The 23,904-nt window shown below is 52.5% G+C and overlaps 3 protein-coding genes across 7 annotated transcripts in view; 1 reads left to right on the top strand and 2 right to left on the bottom strand.

Annotated features, from left to right (window-relative positions):
• Positions 1–413: 413 nt before the first annotated feature.
• LOC144934114 (visual pigment-like receptor peropsin) lies at positions 414–8,683 on the top strand. The gene is made up of 7 exons (XM_078859523.1): positions 414–582; positions 1,654–1,844; positions 2,549–2,648; positions 3,272–3,416; positions 5,126–5,279; positions 6,055–6,233; positions 8,583–8,683. The coding sequence occupies exons 1-7, from the start codon at positions 480–482 to the stop codon at positions 8,671–8,673; spliced, it is 963 nt and encodes a 320-aa protein (XP_078715649.1). The 5' UTR covers positions 414–479; the 3' UTR covers positions 8,674–8,683.
• LOC144934113 (leucine-rich repeat, immunoglobulin-like domain and transmembrane domain-containing protein 2) lies at positions 6,790–17,683 on the bottom strand. Of its 3 annotated transcripts, none has more exons than XM_078859520.1 (5): positions 17,363–17,683; positions 15,209–16,056; positions 10,906–11,625; positions 9,831–10,075; positions 6,790–8,392 (listed from the first exon to the last, which is right to left on the bottom strand). In XM_078859520.1, the coding sequence occupies exons 1-5, from the start codon at positions 17,488–17,490 to the stop codon at positions 8,258–8,260; spliced, it is 2,076 nt and encodes a 691-aa protein (XP_078715646.1). In that variant the 5' UTR covers positions 17,491–17,683; the 3' UTR covers positions 6,790–8,257. The 3 variants fall into 3 exon arrangements, with proteins under 3 accessions (XP_078715646.1, XP_078715648.1, XP_078715647.1); XM_078859522.1 differs by having other exon boundaries at positions 8,310–8,486; XM_078859521.1 differs by lacking the exon at positions 6,790–8,392 and adding an exon at positions 8,696–8,899.
• A 1,498-nt stretch (positions 17,684–19,181) lies between these two features.
• LOC144934110 (cadherin-related family member 1-like) overlaps positions 19,182–23,904 on the bottom strand; it is a 26,395-nt gene continuing 21,672 nt past the window's right edge. For all 3 annotated transcript variants that reach the window (XM_078859515.1, XM_078859514.1, XM_078859517.1), the window contains one exon: positions 19,182–21,245. In XM_078859515.1, the coding sequence (XP_078715641.1) occupies positions 20,583–21,245 (663 nt within the window). In that variant the 3' untranslated portion in view covers positions 19,182–20,582. The remainder of the gene's footprint in view (positions 21,246–23,904) is intronic.

Below are 23,904 nucleotides of genomic sequence, written 5' to 3'. Positions count from 1 at the left end.
TCCATGTGGCATCCACTGGCACAGCTTTCTACCTTTCTACTCTACAAGCCAAGCTGTGGCTCGGCAAGACTCCCACGAAGAGCCCAATTTTGCAAGTGGCCACGTGTGGGGGTGACCAACCTCGTGCTGTTTGTGTTGACGTAGTTTGAAAATGCACGTGGGGGGTGGTGTGAGACCCTTAATGATTGGACGTGGGCCGGTGGGGGTTGCAGGCTATTATTTTAATCCAGGCCGGCTAACAATCCTTACCCCCAAACGGTTTAAACTATACGTGTGGCGACGTTGATAACGTAACACGCTGTGCCGCTCCTCCGATTGCCTTAATCCCCTTTCCCCTCCCTCTTAACTTTTCTCCACCGACCGTGGCCGCTGACAAAAAGCGCACGCGGCCCTGTGGACGTTTTGAGGCCGGACGCTCATCGCTCGCGCGCTTCGTGCGCTCTTCGTGCGACGGAGTTGTCTCTCGACGAACGTTGAGGATGCCGGCACCGCCAACTTGGAACGAGACGTGGGCCTTTGATGGCGAGTCAGTGTTCACGCAGCGGGAGCACAACATCGTGGCGGCATACCTCGTCACCGCCGGTGGGACACTCGCACGCGTCCGTTTGTGACATCGTCGTCGGTCGGTCACTGCATCATCGGTCGCTGCTGCACCGCGCTCTCAGATGCGCTCATGCGGGCGTCTGGAACGTTCCTCCATCTGATATTAGGAAGACATTGGAGCTATGCACTTTTAAATCTAGATTGAAATGTCATTTCTTTAAAACTGCTTTTTGTGTTTAGTTTGTTGTCTTCCGTTTAGCACGGTTGGTTACATACCGTGCGAAAGAGGTTCAACATACATACTTTGGTGATGCATGTGACCTCTGCAGCCACTCGAGGTGCTAACTCTCACCACTATATTCTTGAATCCTATCCCGACCTTAAATCTTGACAATTCACTGCATGGTGGGTGGGCTGGACTGCCGCATGCCTCTTGCGTTCATTGTCACGCTCGCACGTTGACTCGTGCGCGTGGCGAATACTCATTTTGGTTTCTTTCCCACTCCACATTCGATGGAGGATATTGGCAACCACAAAAATGGCCTGGCAGGGGGAGGCGATGGCCACGTGATATCCAGTAGCCTGAACGGAGAACGGTGCTTTTGTTTGAACGCCTGTCGGATCGGGGCGGCGAGCAGGCGCAGTCGCCACGCTCCGGTTCTGCTCCCTTAGATCAGCTCGGCCTTAACGGAGTTCCTGGTGCGGTGCTATCAACACCAGCGCAAAAGGCGGGCCATGCTGTGCGTGCGTGCGTGTGCGCGCACGAGGTGTTGCCCACACCATCGTAATTTGTTGCTGGGCCGGCCTTAAGAGGTGCTTGCTTACGGCACTTTTCTCACAAGTTCGTAATTTGTATTTATTGTGCATTTTATAATACGTGTCTTTTTGTCGATGTGCATGTACCAATATATTGTGCTTAATGGCTGGATGAATGGATGGTTGGATAAAATAAATGGATGGCTGAAATATGTTTGGCTGGATGGGTGGATGAATGGATGGATGACTAAATGGATGAATGGCTGGATGAATGGCTTGCTGTATTGGATGCACGACTGGCTGGATGGATGGATGCATGCCTCGCTGGATGGCTGAATGGCCGAATGAATGAAGGCATCATCAGCATCGTCAGCAACGTGGTGGTCATGGGCATGTTCGCACGGTTCCGCGTGCTCCGCACGCACACGAACTACATCATCATGAACCTGGCGGTCACCGACATCGGCGTGAGCTCCGTCGGGTACCCGCTGTCCGCCGCGTCGGACCTCCACGGATCCTGGCGCTTCGGCTGGACCGGCTGCCAGGTGCGACTTTGCGTCCGCGGGGTCGGGGATTATAAGGAAGAGCTCCCCGTGTTCCAAACACCCTGAATGCACAAGCTGGGGTGAGCCCGTGTCGTGCTTGGGGTGGGCGACCACAGTGCGTGAAACAGGTGCCATAGGCTACGTTGTGGTCGGTGGAGGGCAGTGCGGAAACAAATTGTGATGCTCTGCTTCTATGCACCCATGTTTATGCACACCGCCAACGTCAATTCACATTTCCCAGAACGGTGAAGTATGGTCAACCCCCACGACTCATATGGCATAGGGTGGCCCCCTCATCCAGCAGTGGGGCGACAAAGCGGCTGTACATGTCGATACATCGACTATGAAGACATACAAAGACCCCATAATATAGGGTTTTTTTGGGGGGTTAGATCGCGTAAATCTCGGTGTGTCGTGAAAAGCCTACGTGTTAAATCCCCAGTCTCGCCTTAATCCTCTTGGACGAGTGTTGTTCGCGAGCATCTTTTAAAGGCTCACACCAGGTACTTATTTTAGGCTAAGTTGACCTAGGAGAGACCCAGGACCGGTTCAGATAATCGTCACTGGCGTTGGCCGTGAGTTTAATTTAACTCGGGTGCCCAGATCCGTAGCGTGCTAACCACTGCACTACCGCTCCCCACATACACAAAGGCAATACACGCGCACACAGCATCCTCATAGAGGCCCTCCCTCTCCACGTGCAGGTATACGCAGCTCTGAACATCTTCTTCGGGATGGCAAGTATTGGGCTTCTCACAGTCGTGGCAGTGGATCGATACTTGGTCGTCTGCAGCAAGAACCCAGGTACACTGACCACAGCGCCGTGTCTCTCCCGTTTCTTGACATGGGGTAAGCACTGAGATGTTTGTGAATCCAAGTTTCACTGTGATTGTGTATCAAACAATGTAAGGCAAGCCACGGTCGTGTGATTGTGCAGGCCATGCAACCCAAACTGGACCTTATCGTAAAACACTTGAGGCCTGCGCTTCTTCAGTGGAGGGGGAACGGCAAAACTACACGAACTCTCGCCTGAAGCCCTCTTTGTGGCTAACAGATATCGACTTTGGCATTTAGCTGCTGGGCATACTGCAGCCATGAGCATGAAGACAATTGAATAATCTTGCGGAGCTGTGTATAACATCGATGAAGCACTGACAAAGCATGCAGTGGAACCAGGGCTTCCATCTGGCATTGTTTTTCGCGGGTCGCTAGTCGATTGGAGTAGGCACGTGAGCGGTTTACTAGATGTGGTGTGCCGGGGTGCTGAAAATAAGATGCGCTATCAGAAAGGACCATTGCCGCAAAACGTCTATATACATTTTTTTCCTTTAAGGCCACCCGGTGTAACTGACCAACGTGTTGAGTTCTGCGCTTTCATTCCGTCCCTCTCTCGTCTGCGCGCGCCGGGTGGGCCCCCTGTCCCGTAGTCGAGGGCCGCAGCTACACGAACCTCATGGCGCTGGCGTGGGTCAACGCCGCCTTCTGGGCCGGTGCGCCGCTCCTCGGCTGGGCCGGGTACGCGCCCGACCCCACGGGGGCCACGTGCACCGTCAACTGGAGGCGCAACGACACGTGAGAGGGCTCACCACGCCGGCGCATCTCTCGGAGTCGCCTCTGCGACGCAGTTTCTCTTCGGCGACGAGATTCGGGGGACGGGGGGGGTGGGCGTGTAAATAAAATGGGATCACGATGCAATTCGTCAGCAACTGATGGGGGGATTTTTTTTTCTCCATCTCCCCCCCCCATGATACGCGCTGCCACGTGATGTTTGACACCTCGGGTGTTCCAGCCTGCCACCGTCGTTCGGTTGGGGATGGGTGTTTTCTCGTTGGTTACAGATAGTTTTTTTTTATTAAAGATGCCTCCATCGCCGTGGGCTGTGCGCCCCAGAGGACCAAGGGAGAAAGCCTCTCACCCCTACCCAGCCAGTGGCACTGGATTCAGACACTTTTTGGGGTTTCCGTAGCGACCAACGTTCGTTCGTCAAGACGAATCGTGGACAAAATCTAGCGGAAAAAAAGTCATGTATGGTGTATATATGTTGAACCTTACGTAACCAACGATGCTAATCGGAGGTGCGGGAATGTAGACTTGGGGTAGCAACTCGAGATTGGTATCCAGATACCGGTCTGGGTTCACGTTGCTACATTGCCGAAACTCTGGTGACATGATTGGCAATTTTCAAAGGTCGATTCCGCAACTTTTTGAGATTCGTTGCCAACTTTACGCTTGTCAGAGCTGGCAACACCGCTCCCCCACCACACACACACCACACACACACAACACACCACACACAACACACACCACACACACATCACACACACACACCACACACAACACACACAACACACACCACACACACATCACACACACACCACACACACCACACACAACACACACCACACACACAACACACACAACACAACACCCACAACACACACACCACACACACACAACATCCCTCCATCCGGCACACGCGTCCCCCCCCACCCATTGCAGTATCCTTTCAATTCCCTGTCACCCTCCGACAAGACGCAACACCAGTGTAATGGGGATGATGATGATGGCGAGATGTTAACTACCTCGCCCGGTATGCAGGGGGTCGTACCCCGACCCTGACGCCTGCTGCTGTATATTTGGAGTTTGCGTGTCTTCTCTCTCCGTGGTCGCGTGGATTTTTCTCCGGGTCCTCCGCGTCTCCGCTCCACATGTAGAAACACGCGTTTAAGAGGATTTGGCTGCTCTACATGTCCACGTGATGATAAGCCACTTCGTTGAGCAATCATTTGTGGCCAGGGCGCTTCTGAAACAAGAACTATGTATAGTAGTAGGTTTTTACCCTTTAAACTGGTACAAAACTGACACCTTTATACAAGGCATCATGTTTGCAATAACCACAACACAAGCAGTCATAATGCAAACAAAAAGAAACAACTCTGATAATGATAGGCACTGTCCTTGAAGTTGATTGGTCCACACCCGAGACAGCTTTTCTTAGAGCCTAGTCTCCATTGGTGTTGGACCAGAAGACGCCAAAAGGCGTACTACTTGTATGAAGGTGTCAGTTTTGTACCAGTTTAAAGGGTAAAAACCTACTACTATATTTTGCCACTGGTAAAGGAGGTCTCATAAGAACTATGTAGCTCAGTGGGGCCTTCCCCTGGTAAAATAAAAACTCGGAAATGCACGTTACGATCATGGTGATGGTTATTACAGAATGCCGAGGCGAGTGCTGTGAGCGAGCTCCTGCTAAGGTGGCCGTGTTCTCCGCGTGCACCCAGCTCGTTCGTGTCGTACACGATGGCGGTGATCGCGGTGAACTTTGTGCTGCCGCTGGGGGTGATGTCGTGGTGCTACCGCAAGGTGATCCTCGCCCTGCGGCACGGACAGAGGACCTCCTCGCTCGACTGGGCTGATCAGAGCGCTGTCACCAAGGTTTGTTCATCATCAGCAGCGACAATCGGTATTTGTCGCATTGTCACCACCACCATCAGCAGCAAACAGCAGCAGCATAACAGAAGCTGCATCAGTGGTCATAACAGCAACTCCGCCGTTATCGTGGTTATTAGCAGCAGCAGTAGCAGCAGAAACAGCAGCTTCAAAAATAAAAGCAGTCACAACATAATCACCACGACCACCGTTATCACCATCATCATCATCAATCATCACCAGCAGTAGCATCATTATCACCACCGTTATCAGCACCATCACCACCATCATCATCATCACCATCATGATCACCACCATCACCACCGCCAGCATAGCCACCACCAACAACAGCCGCCAATTGGCCACCGAGTGGCGGGGACGTCACGGCAGCGCTTCGTGCCAGGCTAGGTGCACATTGAGGCCACGCGACGTGTCAAAGGCTTTTGCTGGCAGGCGGTCACGAGGCAGACCCGGGTGTCACGTGTTAACTTAGATGAATAACAGGTGCATCGCCACCACCACCACACAAAGACAAAGATCCCCCGTGTAGCCTGTAACAGACTGTTGAGACAAGTGCTGTTAGCGGGCGCCTGTGAAGGCCGCTACGGCAAACGAGGGGGTTGGGTGGCCAGCACCGCGCCCGGGCAGCCTTTGTCTCCCCAGTGGCGAATATTTACACTCTGCACCAGCTACCAAGCACCAGCCAGGAACACGATGCAAAAAGTTGCCCCGGGGTGTCGATCGTTTATTGACGGCGGTGGCGTCGGCGCGTTGCGAGCAGATGTCGCTGGCGATGATCGGCGCCTTCGTCACAGCGTGGTCGCCCTACGCCGTCGTGTGCCTCTGGGCCTCGTTCGGGGAACCTCGTGACATCCCGCCGGCCGTGGCCATCATCGCGCCCCTCTTCGCAAAGTCGTCCACCTTCTACAACCCGCTCATCTACGTGGCCACCAACAGGCGGTGGGTGCGGCGGCGGTGTGTGGCCGCCCGTCGGGACAAAAACAAAACGGAGAGGCGCGATGCCCTTCATGGCAATGATACACGAGGTGGCAACACTTTAAACTGTTTTTTTATATTTCACCCAGGTAAGGCTCACTGAGCTATCCGTAGCTCTTCCTCAGTAGCGACCTGGCCACGAGTGATTGGTCGACAAAGTGGCAAACCACGTGGACATTGAGAGCGGCCACATGCTCGAGACGCACGTTGATTCTCAATGTCGAGGAAAAATCCACACGACCCACGGGGAGAACATCCAAACTCCAAATATACAAGAGGCGTCAGGGTCGAGCATCGAACCCACGACATCCTGCATACGTGGCGAGGAAGATAAAGTCTCGCCACCGCGGCTCCCCGTGTTAAGATATTCGCTGAATTAGTAGCGCAACGCGCTAACCGCTGTGCCACCGCTCCCCACATGCACACACACACCTATTACACACACGTACAGCAAAAACACACACTGCTACCACCACTTTCACACAGTATAAACGACGCATCTCTCACCTCAACCAAATACTTTATTTTAACCAGGTGACGGCCCATTGAGATAACGTGACACCTCTTCAATGGGATTTGGGAAGCAAAGCCCCTGAGCCGAAGAGTCGGAAGCTCCCAGCTCTCCGCTTCTATTCATGGATGACCTTGTTGATGGATGTAGGCTTACGACACCTTGCGTATGTATGATAGTTTGTGGGTGCACGTATGTGTGTCGGTGTGTGTGTGTGTCGGTGTGTGTCAGTGTGTGTGTGTGGGGGGTGGTAGTGCTGCGGATAGCGCTACGCTGCGCTGCGTACCCGGTGACCCGATTTCGATTCCCGCTTACGGCCAAGACCAGTGACGATCATCTGAACTGGTCCTGGGCTTCCCCTAGGTCGACTCAGCCTCAAATGAGTACTTGGTGTGGTGTGTAAACATCGCCACTGGGGAGACAAAGGCGGCCAGGCGTGGTGCTGGCCACCCACCCCCTCGTGTGCCGTGCCGGCGTTCATAGGTGCTCGCTAACAGCACTTGACCCAACAGTCGTTAATCATGTACGGGGGATCTTTGTCTTTGTGTGTTGATGGGTGTGGGTGTGTGCACGTGTTGGGAGGGTTAGCGCACTGCACCAAGAACCCGATGACCTGAGCATGACCCTCAGCCACGGCTTAACATCCGTGGTGAGTCATATCACTAGCACGGTCGACTGCGTACGGTGCGAAAGAAGTTCAACCTCCGTACATACGAACCGGTGCTGGGCCCCTCACTCTCCAGCCCGCCTTGGCCAGCGCGAGTGAAGTATGGTCAAACAACCCCCACGGCCGGCACGGTGTGGAGAGGCGACGATCCAGCACTGGTTCGGTAAAGGGTAACCGACTGACTTGCGTAGCGTATTCGTGAAGAGACAAAATGGAGTACGTACAAATACATACACATACGGCCTGCTCTCCTATAACGCGGTAGTTGCTGTGTTCCTGAAGAACATCGCGTGATGGAAAAATCGCGTTATAATAAATCATATATATATTAGATGGGGTCAAGCACAGTCCGCGATAACGCGTGCGATGCGTACGCAGGCTGAACAAAGGGGCGCGTGGGCAGCACCTCGAAGCATCCAGCAACATCCCGTCTCGTGTCACGTGACGCCAAGGCAGCCGTACAAACCGCGTATTCCAACTCGCGCGACGTAGTTCCGCTCACTCGATCGCGTGATGTTAAATTCGTTATATATATTCAAAAAATGTGTTCCCTGAATACATTCATCGCGTTATGAAAACAGGCGTTATAAGAGAACAGACTGTCCATGCGGCAAGAGTGTCACACGGAACAGGGGTTCATACGCACGTTAAGAGTCGTCGTGTTGACTGTTGAGCGAACGTGGACCTGGGCGGGACACGTGGATGGCGGTGGCCAAGATGAACGTCCACACCAACGGAGGGACCACGCATGGCTCCCCGGAGACGCGGCGATGAAATTGGCTCTCGCGACGTCGGAGCTGGGTGGGATTGTCACGTCCCACGGCCGTGAGATGAAGCCTTGGGCGGGCCTCCACCAGCAGCGTAACGAGCGTGGGGCAGGCAGGGGGTGCATTGGCCCTCCCGCTGGTGGCCGCAGCTACGAGTTGAGTCTCCCTCGACAACCATCTTGAGAGACAAATCAAATTTTGGGGCCCCCACCTCAAAGATCCCCGCACCCCCCGAGCTGATAATGTAGTTACAGCCAATGGCCTCCATCCAACTGTGGACAAATCATGACGATCAATAATGATGATGATGTGACAACACGCTGTGCGAATCTACACGTGCGCGCGTTTACGTGTTTGTTTGCCCGCAGGTTCCGTAAAGCCATGGCGTCGCTTCTCCGCTGTCAGAACTATCAAGAGTTCACTCTGCAGGAAGCCACTGGCGTCAAGACGGTATCGTGAGCACGCGCCCAGGCGGGGAGAGAGAGACACATTGACGCCAACGCTCACCGACGCCGCCGCCGCCTCTCTCGCCCACCGCTCCAAACTTTCGGGACGCGTGGCCTCGCAAAATCGTGGCACCACGCGGCGTCTGTCCCCAGTCAAAATAAATCTCGCGTTGGCGAACTCGAACACGGATTGCGTCGCGAATACTTCACACACCAGCATTAGGGTCCTCGGCTCCTCGCTATAGATGGGAGTGAAAAAGTAGCGGTGCAGGTGACGGTAATCACAATGAGCATTGCAGGTTGTACTAACGTGCTTTTCGGCTTGTCGTCCGACGTTTCCGCTCAACGTGCTGGGAGCTTACTCTCTGGTTCTTTCGGTAAAGTCACGTAAGATAGAAAAAATAATAAAGAACACGAGGTTTCGGTCGCGACACAAGCGTCCGTCATCATGTGATGACTGCAGGAATCCATACTTTCGGTAAAGTCACCTGATGACGGACGCTTGTGTTGCGACCGAAACGTCGTGTTCTTTTATTATTTTTTCTACCTACGTGACTTTACCGAAAGAACCAGAGAGTATGGGTTCTTGCAGTCACGAAAGCTTCAAATCAAGATGAGTGCTGGGAGCTTCTTCAGTTCCTGACAAAGCTCCCATCACGCGGAGCGAGACGTCGGGCATCATGCCGAACGGCGCGCGGTAACAAACCCGTGCAGCGCAGCCGCAGCGGAGATTATCATCGAGTTTCAAGATTCCTTTACCGGGCATGACGCAGCGTTTGCGGCCAAGGTTTGGTGGATCGCGGGAGTTTTGTGAAATTCCCAAAGCCGCTGGGCTGCAAGGTGGTGGCTAGGAGGTGGATGTAAGTACGGTGAGTTATCTTCCCGTGTGTCTCTCTTTCGTTCTCCATGTCCCCTCTCCTTCGCATCTGCACAGCGCCCCGCTGAGGCCGGAATAAATTATTCCTGCCAATGCCCTCTGCTCTACGATGTGTAAGCAGGGCGCTCTCTGCCACACCGCGCTATGAACCTGGCGCTAAGCGAGTTCAATTCCCGGCCACGGCTGCTTTAATTCGGTGGAAAGTGGTATCGGAGAACATGTCCTCCCCCCTAGGTCGACTCAGCCTTGAATGAGTCTTATCAGTAGAGGTCAGCACTGGCCCTGCGGCTCACCTTGGTTCTGCCTCCTTCCAGCGTCTGCTCGACGTGTTCCTTGCGGCAGAGCTCCGTGTCGCTCGCCGCTTGCAGGCTGTCGAAGGGGATCGCGTTGGCTTCTGTCGCCGTGCCTCCTACTCCTCCACTGTTTCCTCCTCCTCCACCTCCTCTTCCTCCATCACCCTCCTCCTCGTCCCGACTCCAGCGTGCCCCGCGTGCCTTCTTCATCTTGCGACTGCCGCTCTTTCCCACACCACCATCGCCTGTCGTGGACGAGACAACAACAGCAACCGACGTTCGCCACTAAGTAGCAGTGGCGTTACCACGGCGCTTGTGCCAGGCTGTGTGCACGTTAAGGCCACGTGAAGTGTCGAACGCCGGCTGGCAGGAGGTCACGGCACAGACCCAGGTGCCATGGGTTGACTGACTGAGATGACTGGCCGATGCACCACACACACAAACACCGAGTGATTCACGTGGACTCCACGTCACGTCCGATGAGCACGTTTGCCTCCATACGGTGCAAAAGAAGTTTAACATACACACGTACATACATAGTCGAACAATTCGACACAATACCCCGCACCAGATCTCGTTACAAACCAAATACCGTGACCACGTGAAGATAAATGCCAATTGCAGGACTGTTCCGGTCAAACCTAGAAGGGTGGGGTTACCACCTGCCTGGGTTACCAACTGCCTGGGTTACCCCCTGCCTGGGCTACCACCTGCCTGGGTTACCCCCTGCCTGGGTTGCCACCTTTAGATTTTTTTTGTTTACAATTTTTTGACTTTTTATTTTAGCAGGTAATCCCCACTGAGCTATACAGCTCTTTTTCAGAAACGACGTGGACACAAAAATAGCTCAACGAAGTGGCTTATCATCACGTGGAAATGTATAGCGGTCAATTACTCTAAACGCACGTTGATTCTAAATGTGGAAGGAAAAACCAGAGGACCCGGAGAGACGCACGCAAACTCCAAATATACAGGCATCAGGGTCGAGATCGAACCCACGACCTCCTGCATACCAGGCGAGGTAGTTAACATCTCGCAACACAGGCACCTTCCCCCCCCCCCGACCTCCGCTCACCCATGCGACTCTGCGCGAGGTTGACCCCCGTGCTGAGCGACCTCCGGCCGCAGCACGAGCAGCCGGGTGCGCGCGCGTCCCACGTGCACGCGAAGATGCCCGCGGGCACGATGAGCAGCATGGCGCTCACGACCACCACCACGTGGATGAGCTTCTCGCGCTGCTCCATCTCGCTCGACTCCTCGCTGCCCGTCACGAACGTCACGCACTGGCCGTGGCGCGACGCCGGCGCCGCGTCGCGCACCAACACGCACGCCTCGTACTTGCTCACTGGCCGCAGGTCGCTGAGCGAGTACGTGCTCACGCCCGGCCCGATGTACACCAGCTCCTTGGTGGGCGAGTCCGCCGGGCCGTAGTGGAGAGAGAACCAGACGTCCTCGTGTTCGTCGTCGTCGAAGCCGCCACCGATTCTGACGCAGGTCCAGGTGAGGGTGACGGCGCGCGCGCCCTGCTTGGACACGCGCAGGTCCAGGCGAGTTCTGCCCGCGGGGCCGAGATGGCCGCGGTGGTCCAGACGCGACCTCCTCGCGGGCGGAGGGGCCGGCGGGGCCGGCGGCCCGTCCTTGCGGGGGGCCACGGCCACGGTCAGGGAGAAGCCGGCCCACGCGTCGCCCGCGAAGCTGGAGGCGGAGCACGCGTAGCGACCCGCGTCCGACGGGAGCACGGGCGCCACGCGCAGCGTGGACAGCAGCGTCTCCTCGTCCGCCTGCACTACGGAGGCTGCGGGCAGAGTGAAGGGCGGGGATGGATGGAGAGATGCGTGGAGAGATGCGCGGGTGGAGGGGAGATGGGTGCACAGACAGGATGGGTGTTAACCTTCGAATTATTTTTATTTGATATGGAAAATCGACAGTGGGTGTCCTTTGGACAAACTCTCACTCGCCACTGAAATGTGGAAATTCCACCACTGGTTCATGAGTGGAAACCAATTTGACTTTAAACCTCTGCATTTTGTATGTCGAACTTCTTTCGCGCCATACGTAGCCAACCGTGCAAATCGGAGGATGGACGGATGGGCAAAACGGGGATAGATGAACGGATATAATTTAAAACAAGTAAACCCGTAAAAACAAAGTTTTTCACTATAAATCCTTTATATGCATGGCGGCTAGAGTCCTCTCGTTCTCTGGCTTGAGATGGCTGCCACATATGGGTCAGATGATTGTCTGCCACCATTAAGCAATTCGTAATTAAATATTTAATTTGTTTTCCCTAAACATTGTAAAATTTTGGAATTTTTTTTTCACGAAAATTAATTGTCACACACAACGAGTCTGTGTGGAAAATGTCAGCTCGATTGGATCACGGGAAGTGGGTTAAAAAACGAGCGAAAGATTTGCACGGTCCTAAGCAAGCAAGCGAACTTAATATAAAGGATTTAAAAATATATTCGCCTGTGGAGGATGCGGGGATCGATCCCGCGACCTTTGGCATGGGAAGCAAGGGCGCTACCAACTGCGCTACTCCGCCACGGCCTGTGGAGGGGTTACGCTCTGGGCTCTTACACTGTGACGTTCAGCCAAAGCCATGAATGAGTTCTATTTGAATATATGTAAAATATAAAAATGTTGCCTAAAAAGTGTACAATTTAGGGAATTTTTTTCACGAACATGAATTGTCTCGCACAACGAGTCTGTGTGGAAAATGTCAGCTCGATTGGATCACGGGAAGTGGGTTAAAAAACGACCGAAATATTTGCACGGTCGTAAGCAAGCAAGCACGCAAGCAAACAAGCAAGCACGCAAGCAAGCAAGCGAACTTAAATAAAGGATTTAAAAAAAGACGCTGACGGACGGATGGTGGAAGGCGGACAGGGGCGGACGGGCGCGTGGACAAGACAGACGGATGAAGTGAGCCAGGGAACGATGGATGGATGCGGAGGAGATGGGGGTTGTGGGTATCTTATTTAAGAACAGCAATTGACAAACGCCTTCGTAGCCGGGCAGCAGCCAGCAGGCAGTAGTGGTGAGGAAGGGGCCCACGGGATCGCCGCCACCTTTCAGCGTCCCGAGCGAAGTCACCAAAACAGCGCGCGCGAGCTCCCCCTATTGGCCGCGCGGAATCGCCGCGCACATCACGATCTCGGGGGTGTCGGGGGGTCTGGTGCCCGCCGTGTGTGTGGCACAAGGCCGTAATTATAATATATTGGGGGGGACACATCACCCCCCAAATATATTCAAATATGCTCAAAATGCCCGCCCCCCCAATATATTGCTATAAAAAATTGCGATGTAAATAAAAACAACAATTTGCTAAACTTAGGCCATAATATCTGGACTTGTCTTCATATAAATCAAAGCATAGATTTCTGTTAATATGATTGTGGTTATGGTTGTACTTTATTAATCCCTAATCTCTGCCATTACATACAATGAAACAAGAAATGGTAAAAAAGTAAAAACAGAGCAATGTAATGCAATGCTCTCTTCGACATTGTAAAACATAAATAAAAAGTCCATCCCATGTGTTAGTGCATTTTTTATATTTTCGGCAAGAAATTCGAAATTCGTTTTCAAATTTAGATTTTTTTTTCTGGGGGGGGGGGGGGGGCAGACACCCTGGAAGATTTGGTCCCCCTCAATGTTGACTCCACGGCTACGGCCTTGGTGTGGCAGTCTGCTGCGCGCCGTGGTCGCGGTAGCAGCACTACGATGATTGTTGTTGCGATGGTGGTGGTGAGTGAGTGAGTGGCGCGCGTGATCGTCTCCATCTCTCAGGCGCACGCGTTTGCCAGGGGGCCCGGGACTGTTTAGCTCCCAGCTAAGAGCAAGCCCACACATGCGACATCCTGCACTCGCCCGTGGAAAACGTGGATTGCCCTTCGCTCCAACGCGCTTTAACATGTGCGTGCGAGTGCTGTGAGTGTAAGTCAATGTTGTTGTTCAGGTCGAGGGTGGTCCCCACGACCCACAACGACCCAACCGGAATAGTCCAGGGAGGACCTTTTCCATCCAGCAGTGGATATATCAAAGGGCTTTGCACGCGTACAGGTAGATGTGCGTTCAACGCAATGCCTGTGATTCCGCGGCGTCAGTGGTGCACACCCACAAACAACAAAAAAACTCATCACATTGGCCAATAACACAGCCCTTAGAGAATAAAAATGTATATTGACTACTATATTTGCATTCTGACCACAAGCATTGTGGTTAATGCAGACATGATTCCTTGTAAAAGGTTTCAGTTTGGTGTTTTAAACATCTTAACACCTGTTTTGTTGCCAGAAAAAAGGGGGAAAATCTATTATCGTACCCAAGAATGTCAGTGTGTAACGCATGTGACGTCACTCCACGTCGACCAGCCCCCCTCATTAATAATCATGAATAGGTGACGTCTTCCAAATGGACACCCCTCCCCCGCCATTCATAATAATTAGCGGGTGACGTCACTCCACATGGAGGGGGGGGGGGCGAGGCGCCTCCTCCCCCCTCCTCGGCGTCAACTCACAGCCCTCACTACACAGGCAGAACCCTCACGTCACGTGATCTCCGTGACGCTATTGAGACATCGAAGTAAAAAGGACGTCGTTATGAACAAGGGATTATCACCTTTAAATGAAATAAGTCTGTGTCACCGCGCCCTTACACATTGCACACGAATGGATGCAATGAATATCACGTCGCGATCTGCTTTTCGCTTGCAAGTTTCAAATTTACTGCAATACACCCTTGGACGGGCACAAGGCTCGTGTGTAATAAACAACGTTTTGGGCAATGGCTCTTCTTTATATCACATATATAGGTGTGTACACAACGTGACATACACACAAACTATTAAACTAAACTATTTTAGTTTTACCGGGTAAGGCCCACTTAGCTATATCGCTCTTTTTCAGAAGCGACCTGGCCACAAATGATAGCTCAACGAAGTGGCATAACCATTGACTTTAAACGTAAATGTGGAGGGAAAAAACTGGAGGACCCGGAGAGAAATCCACGTGACCACGGGGAGAACATGTAAACTAGACATATACATCCATAAGACAGGTTTACTTGGTTTAGATCGCGTAAATATATAAATGTGTCGTTAAACCCGCCACCACCCGACACAACCAACTAGTAAGGGTTGTCACGTAAACAGAACATGCCATTTCGTTACTAGTACAGCACGTCGGTGTATTGCAGACCAAAGCCACAACATTTACAATCTGAGTACGACGTTTCACCAGCAATTACAACTAGCTTCATCAGGCGACAAATATACAGGCGTCGTCGGAGTTGAGATCGAACCCACGACCTCATGTACACCAGGCGATGTAGGCAACATCTCCAGGCCACCGTGGCGTCCCAGCACGTGTACCCACCCTGCAGGCGGCGTGCGTTTGTCGTCTGGTAGCTCCAGGCCACGGTGGGCAGTGGCCTGCCCGTGGCCGTGCATCGCACCGACACCTCTCGGCCCACGGCCACGGTCGCGTTGCCCTTGTCCAGGGAGACGGAGGGCCTCGCGCACGGACTCAGGCGCAGGTCGTGGAAGAAGAGTCCCGCGCGCAGCTCGGGGCCCGCGCACGTGATGTAAGAGTTCATGAGGATGACGGGTGGTCGCGCTTCACGCACGAACTCCACCAACCCGCGCAGGCGACAGTCGCACATCCACGGGTTGTCGTGCAGAGCCAGCACGACGCTGCTGCCGCCGCCGCCGCCGCCACTTTCGCTAACGCTGCTGGAGACGCCGCCGTCGGCACCGCCACCGGCACCGCCCGCGCCGCCACCGACCCCGGCCACCGGCGCGGCTTTGACGGGCCACTCCGCAAAGACGGCGCTGGAAGCCACGCTCAGCTTGTTGGAGGAGAGGTCGAGATACGCGAGGCCGCTGAGGAATCTCAGCGCGTGCTCTGGGAGCGCGTCCAGGCGGTTGAGACGCAGGTCCAGGAGACGGAGTCGCGGCGTGTGGCGGAACGCGGTCCAGGGCAGGCTGCGCAGGCGGTTGCCACGCAGCCGCAGCTCTTCGAGGCGGCCCAGACCCTCCAGGCCGCCGGCCTCGATGAGCGTGATGTTGTTGAAGTTGAGCCACAGCGAGTGCAGGTCCGGGGCGGAGGAGAAGGCCTGGTTCGGGATCTCGGCCAGAGGGGAGTTCTCCACGCGGAGTTTGGTCACGTCGGCCGGCAGCCAAGCTGGGATGCGCCGGTCCTTGAACGCCATGCAGAGGATGGTCCTGCCCAGGGAGGAAGACAATGCCAGCGTGCTGGTGGCGGTGCGTGGCGGTGCGTGGTGTTTGGCCACCCACCCCCTCGTGTGCCCTGGCGGCCTTCGTAGGCGCTCTACTCGCTGACAGCACTTGCCCCTAACGTGGGTTATGGAGACCCCGACTATGATCCACGATATTCAGACTGATCTCTCTCTTTCTCTCTCCGTCTCTCTGCGTGCTACGAGGAAGGCGCAGTGCTTGGAACGGCAGTGGACTGGCCTCGACGCTTCATGTTCGTGTTGTAAGGCAGTGCTACGAATTTTAACTAAAATCCTCCACTCACCTCTGCCCCTTTGATTTGGCTTTGCCTTGAAGTCTCCTGTTACGCCGGTGCAGTGTGTTTCGCACTTACAGAAAAGTAAGTGCGAAACACACTGAAGACCACCGCTTCCGTTGCGATAGAAACGTCGTAGTTTTCAGTTATTTTTATTAATTTTCTTTGAACCTATCTTCGTGACTTTACCGAAAGACCCAAGAATATACATAAAATGTCTTCACGCATGACAAGTCGAATGTATGAAAATGCCGTACACAATAGATGCCAAACATTTTAACGGAAGACCATGAAAAAAATGTAATAAAAACAACCTCCCGGTTTCAACTCACACCGCAATGGTCTGGATCGAATCTTCCATTAGAACATCGCACGGAAGGATGCAGTCATCTCCGATACTGATGGACAATTGTGAATCTCCAGCCCGCAGTTCGACTCCAGTCACCAACCTGATGGCCCTTAACGCCACTGCCCGTTTACATCATTCGCCAGCATTATTTCAGATTGTTTCCACGAGGCTACTCCTGAAGCCATCCACTTGCTCACCCACCGAGCTCCACAATGAACATTGCTGATCAACTCCACACAATGTTGTAAGTTTGTGGATATCCATGCCAGTCTATGGTTGTGTGTGAGAGTGCATTGATACCGATGTGAGTCTATGAACCTCCATGTCACTCTATGTATGAAACAGTCGACCATCCGATCATTCGCGGGCAGCATTTCAGATAATCACCGTGAGGCTAGTCTTCAAGGTCGTTCACTAAGTCACCCACCGACCTCCGATTAGCGTGGTTGGCTACGTACGGTGCGAAAGAAGTTCGACGCACAAGTAAGCGTACATACAATGACGATCAACCTCCCCCGGCCATACGAGTGGAGAAGTGTCCGCTCAAGTCGACGCGCGTCTCTCGGCGTCCGTGCGAGTCTCTGGGTCTCGCTGCGAGTCAACGACTCCTGCAGGTGCGAGTGATGGACTGCAGCGTGTGCGTGACTCACCTGTCGGCGGCCTCGCTGGTGCAGGTGCATCCCAGCAGGCAGGTGTCGTTCACCACGGAACCACCGAGGCGCCCAGCAGAGACGCCCAGCGTCAGCAGCACCAGCAGCATCGTGGCGTCCTCCTCCATGACTCACACTTTGCTTCGTTCTACTTGTCTTAGTGTCTCCTCCGGTCTCGCTGTGTCTACCGCTGTCTTCCCCCGACGCCTCTGTGTCTCACTCCTCCTCCTCCGTCTCTCTGCCTCGCTCAAGGACGCAGCCGAGTCACCCTCAATTCGGTAACCTCCTAATCGGCTTAAGGCCGCATTGCATACTGGTGCGTTAGGCCTAATAATATCTCTCCCCCTGCAGGTAATGACATTCGTGCTAATGCCTGATTAGCCAAAAGCTGCAGGAAGCCCGCCAGCTGTCACCAGACGGTACCCATGCAAGCAGCACAACCTTAGCAGCTCCACAGCTCTGGGCGAATGTTTACTCCCCATGCCGTGTCGGTCATACGGGTTGTTTGACCAAGACTTGAATTTGCCGGGCACTTAGTGTTGGTGAAGCGGGGGATAGAAAGAGAGGGGAGGGGAATCCAAGAATCGGTTCACATATCACGGATGGTGGTAACTTTGGCTGCTGGTATCGAACTCAGGTCACCGGGTTTATTGAGCAACTGCGCCACCACTGCTTCACCCGAATACGGTTGATGTCCTGGGGATAGTTTGTACTGCAGTTGTTAGTGTGGAGCAGTGGCTCTTAACATTTACTTCAGCCTTGCATCCCTTTGGTTCTCAATCGCTAAAAAGTTGACAATGTTAATACATCTTCTTGGTTCTCTCGGTAAAGTCACGTAGAAGGGAAGTAATAAAATAATGAAAATAAAACATAATAACATTTTATTTTTATTATATTATATTATTATATTATATAATTTAATTATGTTTTATTTTTATTATTTTATTACTTCCCTTCTACGTGACTTTACCGAAAGAACCAAGAAAATGAATCCTTGCAGTCACGAAAGCTTTAAATCGAAATGTTAATAAACACACGTAGTGTGTGATGAAACAAAGTTGTACTTACGTGTCCGTGCTTAATTTGTGTTTCGATGATTTACCTTCTAAAAAAAATCTGGCCACGTGTCGCACCCCCAGGGGGTGCGTGCACGCCAGGTTCAGAGGAACCACTGATGTAGATATTCTTTGGGTCTTTCGCTAAAGCCACGTAGATAGAAAAAAATGAATAATAACAATATCACGATGTTTCAATCGAAACACAAGCAATCATCAGGTGAAAAACGAGGGGGAAAGCTGCTGAGGCAGGCTGTTTATAAAGGTTGAGAGACGGGCGGGGCAGCTTAATAACGTCCTTCCAATGATTGCTCAGTTTGTACCCATCTTCTCGGTTGAAATTGTGTATGTGTTTATATATCTGGATGGCTTCATGGACGAATCTTTGCTGATAGCCAGTGGTTTTGCAAAGTACCTTCGTCTTGGCAAAATAAATTTCGTGTGTGCCCACAGCGTTAAAACAATGATCAGCCATGGTTGAGGTATTGGTCCTACCGTGTTTCAGATCTGCCTTGTGTTCACGAACACGGTCCGAGACATGTCGCTTAGTTTCCCAATGTAACTGCTGCCGCAGACACAGCTTAGTTTGTAGACACCGGGGTATTGCATGTCAGGAATCACATCCTTCACAGATGGAACCAGATCACGAATTTTCAAGTCACTGATGTAGACTCAACAGCAGCACTCTAAATATGTGCCAAATGTCAGCTCTTTCTCGGCTGTGTTGAACATCACTAGGATTTACATCACTCGTGTACTCACGCCACTCACGATAGTTTATTTGTAATAGACATGGAATGTAAAATGTATTCATCACCATAATTAATCACGTGCATTTCATGATGTTTTATAATCAAGGACAGTACTGTATAATCGAATATGTATCTTTAGCAGAAAACAAAACATCCTAGAACGCCATGCCTTCTGATGGCCACCAGCAGCTGAGTAAAACTGACGTTGTGGCATTTGTAAGATAGACAGCATCAGGACAAGTGGACTGTGATCGCGGCTTCATCTCCGTTGAGACTCATCAGTACATCTGGGCATCATTGACTACTGCTGCCATGTGTGCCTGAATGACTTATGTTGAGCAACTTTCCACCAACACTAACAGGACAGATTTGGCACTCGTTAAGAAGGATGGGACGAGGAAATCACCGCCTCTCAAGATCGCACGATGGCTGTGTGCTCTTTAGGGTCCTCTTATCATTTCCCAGCTGTACTCTTGTGATGATGCACATTTCTCGTAATTTTCAGATGTTGATTATTGTTGGCATTAGCAAAGCTACTTGTGGCCTCACTGTGTGGGAGTGATCATGCCAGGTACATGGCTCTCAGAGGCAGACTTTGCAGCAATGAGCATCGGTGGCTATACTGTGCTGATGAGTCTTAGTGAGAATGAAACCGGCCCACAGTTGTCTTTATCACGGGCTGCCAGTCAGTCGGTAACAGTTGTTCAAATTTATTTTTATGGTGACCGAAGGAAAGGGGCCGTCCATAAATGACGTCACGCGATTTTTGACGATTTTTGACCCCCCCCCCTCGTCACACGGAGTCACAAAAAGTCAGATCCCCAAAATATGACGTCACAAAGCTCTGCCCCCCCCCCCAAAAAAAACATGCTTCAAATCGCTTTAAACTATTGTCATTGTAGTGCGTATATAACGTGGCGCTGCACTCTGATGTTGTAGGAGAAAACATCTATTCAAAAGTATATTTAATTAAGTAGAACGTGTTCTCTATATTTATTGAAAGTTGCGCATTTCGATGTGACGTCTCATTTCTCAACCCCCCCCCCTCGTCACACATCGTCACAAATGTCTGACCCCCCCCCCTAAGTGCGTGACGTCATTTATGGACGCCCCCAAGAGGACCTCAACGCATTGTTTCAGACACTGCTAATGTTTTGTTTTTCATAATGCCTTTGCCGTCTACAAATCCCTGCACGAACTCTTCTGTAGAATGCGCCACTCGCGTATTTACCGCCGGTGTACGATGTTACCTTACATTGGTATGACATTTAGTGCCGACGAAGCGTGGTCACGCAAAAAAACACACCCTATCGCTGAGATGGCGTGGGGAGTGGGGGAGGACGTCATTCATCGGTAGCTTGAAAAAGGATGGCATTTATTCTATACGTTCACGTCAAACAAATCTTCGCCAAATCATTTATGGTACCGGGCCCTGAACGCGAGACGTTGTTTGAGCTCCGCCACGAGTGGGGGGCTCACGCTGGCCCCCTCGGAGCCGACCCCACGTGACCCTCCCGTCGACCTAAACGGGGGGGGCTGCCCCCCGCACGGATGCCCCGGCAGGAGCGACCTCCCCATCACCGTCAAGGGGCGAGCGGAGGCTCCCGGCAGCAGCGGCGGCTTCGGCGGCGCGGACAAAGCCCCCACGCCGCCACCGCCGGGAGTCCCCGCGGCTCCCGCATTCGCGTCGGAGTCCGGGCACGGGGGGTCACCCATGGGGGGGGTGGGGGAGGAGGACGGTTGCCCCGAGTCGGCCCGGCGGGCGAGCGCGCCGGCGTCTTGGCGGCGGCGGTGGCGCTGCAGGACGGCCGCCCTCACGCGGGCCCCGCGCCGGCCCCGGCCGCCCGCCGCAGGGACGCGGCCGCCCGGCGCCGCGGCCGCGGCAGCCGAGGCGACGACGATGCGTCGTCTGTGCGGCGCGACGCGGTTGGACTTCTTGTTGCGGCAGTAGGCGGCGGTGGAGATGAGGGCGGTGAGAGCCACGAGGAAGGCGGCGAGGCCCGCCAGCACGCCGAGTGCCCGCATGGGGTTGTCGCGGTGAACGATGGAGCGCAGGGCGCTGAATTCGCTCCAGCTCTGAGGAACGAGTGCGGTCAACAGGCTTAATGTGTCTCGCTCGGTACTTCCCGGAACGATGTGCTGCCGAGTTGGCTCGGAGGAGAGATCACCGGCATAAGGCACGACCACTGGAGTGCAAGGCACGCCTGCTTTTGTCCTCAACCAACTCACGGAATTTCTAAGAGTGTACGGAGTGCTTCCAAAAAATGTGAACACTTCTGAGAATTTGCAACGATACCACGAGAAATGTGCCACCCGGCTCTGGAGGCCACCTGGAGATAAATCGGGGCGTTTGTTGACAAGTGATGGCGAACAGGTGCAGACTCTTTGACTTTGTGAAGCCATTAACATGCATTTGTTATCATGTTACAGCGTATTATGCGTTCTTTTTCCATTAAAAACGATAGTCCCATGTAAGTGTTCACATTTTTTTTAAGCAACCTGTACTTTTATAGGAAAATATATTTAAAGGAATATAAATGTTTATAGGAATGTAAATCCCGCGAGTTGGTTGAGTACAAGATCAGACGAGGAGATTGGTGTGGCTGAGGACGCAACAGATTTTCCCGGAGCAGCGTTTTGGACTCTTCCAGCTGAACTTAAGCCCCGAGTTCGGGTGACAGTGGGAAATGATGGAGCAACGAGTGGCGGTGGTTTTGTTTTTAGTTTGGGTTAGCAGTCGCAAAAAAACTGAATCTGATGAGCTGCGGTCGTTAATGGTGCGAACAATGCCACGATTGCCAAACTTTGTCGTGGCTGTTCGCCAATAAAATCCGCTCGGCTGCCACGTGTGAGTCTGTCGTCCCATATAAGTGCTTCAGAATTGGCTTGTAAACACACCGGCAGTACTCGACTTGGGTTTAGTTGACGACCCGTTGTCAATTCACAGCTGGACGAAGGGCTCTAGAACACCGCGTAGGCCGTGGGGGTCGTTGGGCCATACTTCACCACTCTGATCAGTGCAGATTCGTGAAGTGGGATGGGAGGTGGGTGTGGCCCAGAATCGGTTCAGATATCACTCGCTGCGGATGTTAGCCGTGGCCGGGAAGTGAACTCAGCTCACAGGGTCCAGTGCGCTAACCAATGCGCCACCGCTCCACCCACTGTATCATGACGCCGGTGTGAAGATTCTATACAAAGCCTGTGAGGCTTACACAGACAGCTTCTGTGTAACACGTCGAGTCCGCTGCAGCAGCGACGCTACCGACATTCAGCGGTAGTTCTGTGATGTCACCTTCCGCGGGGTCGTTATTTTAACACGGGGTGATGTGAGACTGCGAGAGGTCCACAAAGGGAATGTATTCATCTCAGGACTAGACGCCGTTGAGCTCGAGTGAAATGTATTTAGACAAAAGTAGTTTTACGTAAATAAACCCCCCCACAACTTTGATCCTGCGCATAGTAGGACGACACGTCATTGCATGGGGCAGCTCTCTACAGAAGACGTTCTCACAGATCAAGCCCTAATCCCAGCGCAGTCTGTTCTCTCTTTCAGAACACCGAGCAATGCTCTTAAAACAAACAGCTGCATTAGTGATTGGAGTTGCTGGCTACTGAATGAGGAGGCTTATACGCAACAGCAATCCTCTTTGTGATTATGTTTTGTTTACCCAGGAGGGAAGCCTCAACTGAGTCACAATACTTTTTCCCCAGTTTATTTTAAGAAGGTTCCCGTTTTGAATGCCTGGCCCAATCCGCATGTTTTTGATGAGTTCATCGAGGGGGCGGGTGGGTGACGCTATGGTTGTCGGGTCTGTAGAGAGAAAGCCGGCGACGCGAGTTGCATTCTTGGTCACGGCAGACTTCATTGGTGAGTGATATCCGATTCGGATGCTGGACCCTTTTCTATCACCAATCCGCACCGATCAGCGCGGTGGTGCATGGTCCAACCACGTGACGACTGACGCACAAAGCAAGAGAAGCCTTCATCCAGCAGTGGATTGACAAAGTGGGATGTAACATTGTCGTAATATATGTAGATACATAGCGTAAGAGTACTGCACAACAAATATTATGGACTTAGTTAAATGATGAACTAAACATCAAGATACATTAAACATCAAAGACGAACAAGTGCCGATTGTGATGACACTTGTCCAATGTTTCGTTCTTAAATTAGTATTTAATTCACAGCTCTTCTTGGCAATCTACTGCTGAGTGAAGTCCTCCCCTCGCCGTGTCGGTCTTGGGGGTTGTTTGACCATACTTCACCACGCTGGTCAGCGTGTGAAGGGTCCCAGCACCGGTTGAGGTATCACTCGCCACTGATGTCAGCCGTGATCGAGAATTGAACAAAGTCAGTTTGAAGAGTCCACAGTGCAGTGCGCTAACCACTGCGCCTCTGCTCAATTTTTATTATCATTTCAAAGTGCTTAAAATCTTATTCTTGGATCTTTCGGTAAAGTCACGTAGAAGGGAAATAATAAAATAATACAATTCTCACGACGTTTCGGCCACAACACAAGCAGCCATCCTCAGGTGAAGAACAGAGCTGTCGGAAAGACAGCGTCCTAATGAACACTGCTGAGCTTGGCAGCGTATTTTAAGCTGGGTGAGAGGAGCAGAGTGCCTTGACAAAGGAGTTTACATATCAGCAGAGGAATTTAGCATGTTGACGCTAAAGAACTGCTTCTACCCTACTACCATACAATAAACCGATGTGAAAAAACTAGGTATA

This window comes from Lampetra fluviatilis, chromosome 9 (assembly GCF_964198595.1).
Source record: "Lampetra fluviatilis chromosome 9, kcLamFluv1.1, whole genome shotgun sequence".
NCBI classification, from domain to species: Eukaryota; Metazoa; Chordata; class Hyperoartia; order Petromyzontiformes; family Petromyzontidae; genus Lampetra; species Lampetra fluviatilis.
This window is presented reverse-complemented; position numbering and strand designations above follow the sequence as displayed.

Bases quoted from the DNA above. Each gene is read 5' to 3' on its own strand.
- LOC144934114 (XM_078859523.1), top strand. From the start codon at position 480: ATGCCGGCACCGCCAACTTGGAACGAGACGTGGGCCTTTGATGGCGAG. The intron at 583-1,653 runs GTGGGACACTCG...GAATGAATGAAG, and splicing joins GGCATACCTCGTCACCGCCG to GCATCATCAGCATCGTCAGC. The intron at 1,845-2,548 runs GTGCGACTTTGC...CTCCACGTGCAG, and splicing joins TCGGCTGGACCGGCTGCCAG to GTATACGCAGCTCTGAACAT.
- LOC144934113 (XM_078859520.1), bottom strand. From the start codon at position 17,490: ATGGAGGAGGACGCCACGATGCTGCTGGTGCTGCTGACGCTGGGCGTC. The intron at 10,076-10,905 runs GTGAGCGGAGGT...CGTCCACGACAG, and splicing joins CCTCGCGCAGAGTCGCATGG to GCGATGGTGGTGTGGGAAAG. The intron at 8,393-9,830 runs GTGAGCCGCAGG...TTGTCTCTCAAG, and splicing joins TGGAAGGAGGCAGAACCAAG to ATGGTTGTCGAGGGAGACTC.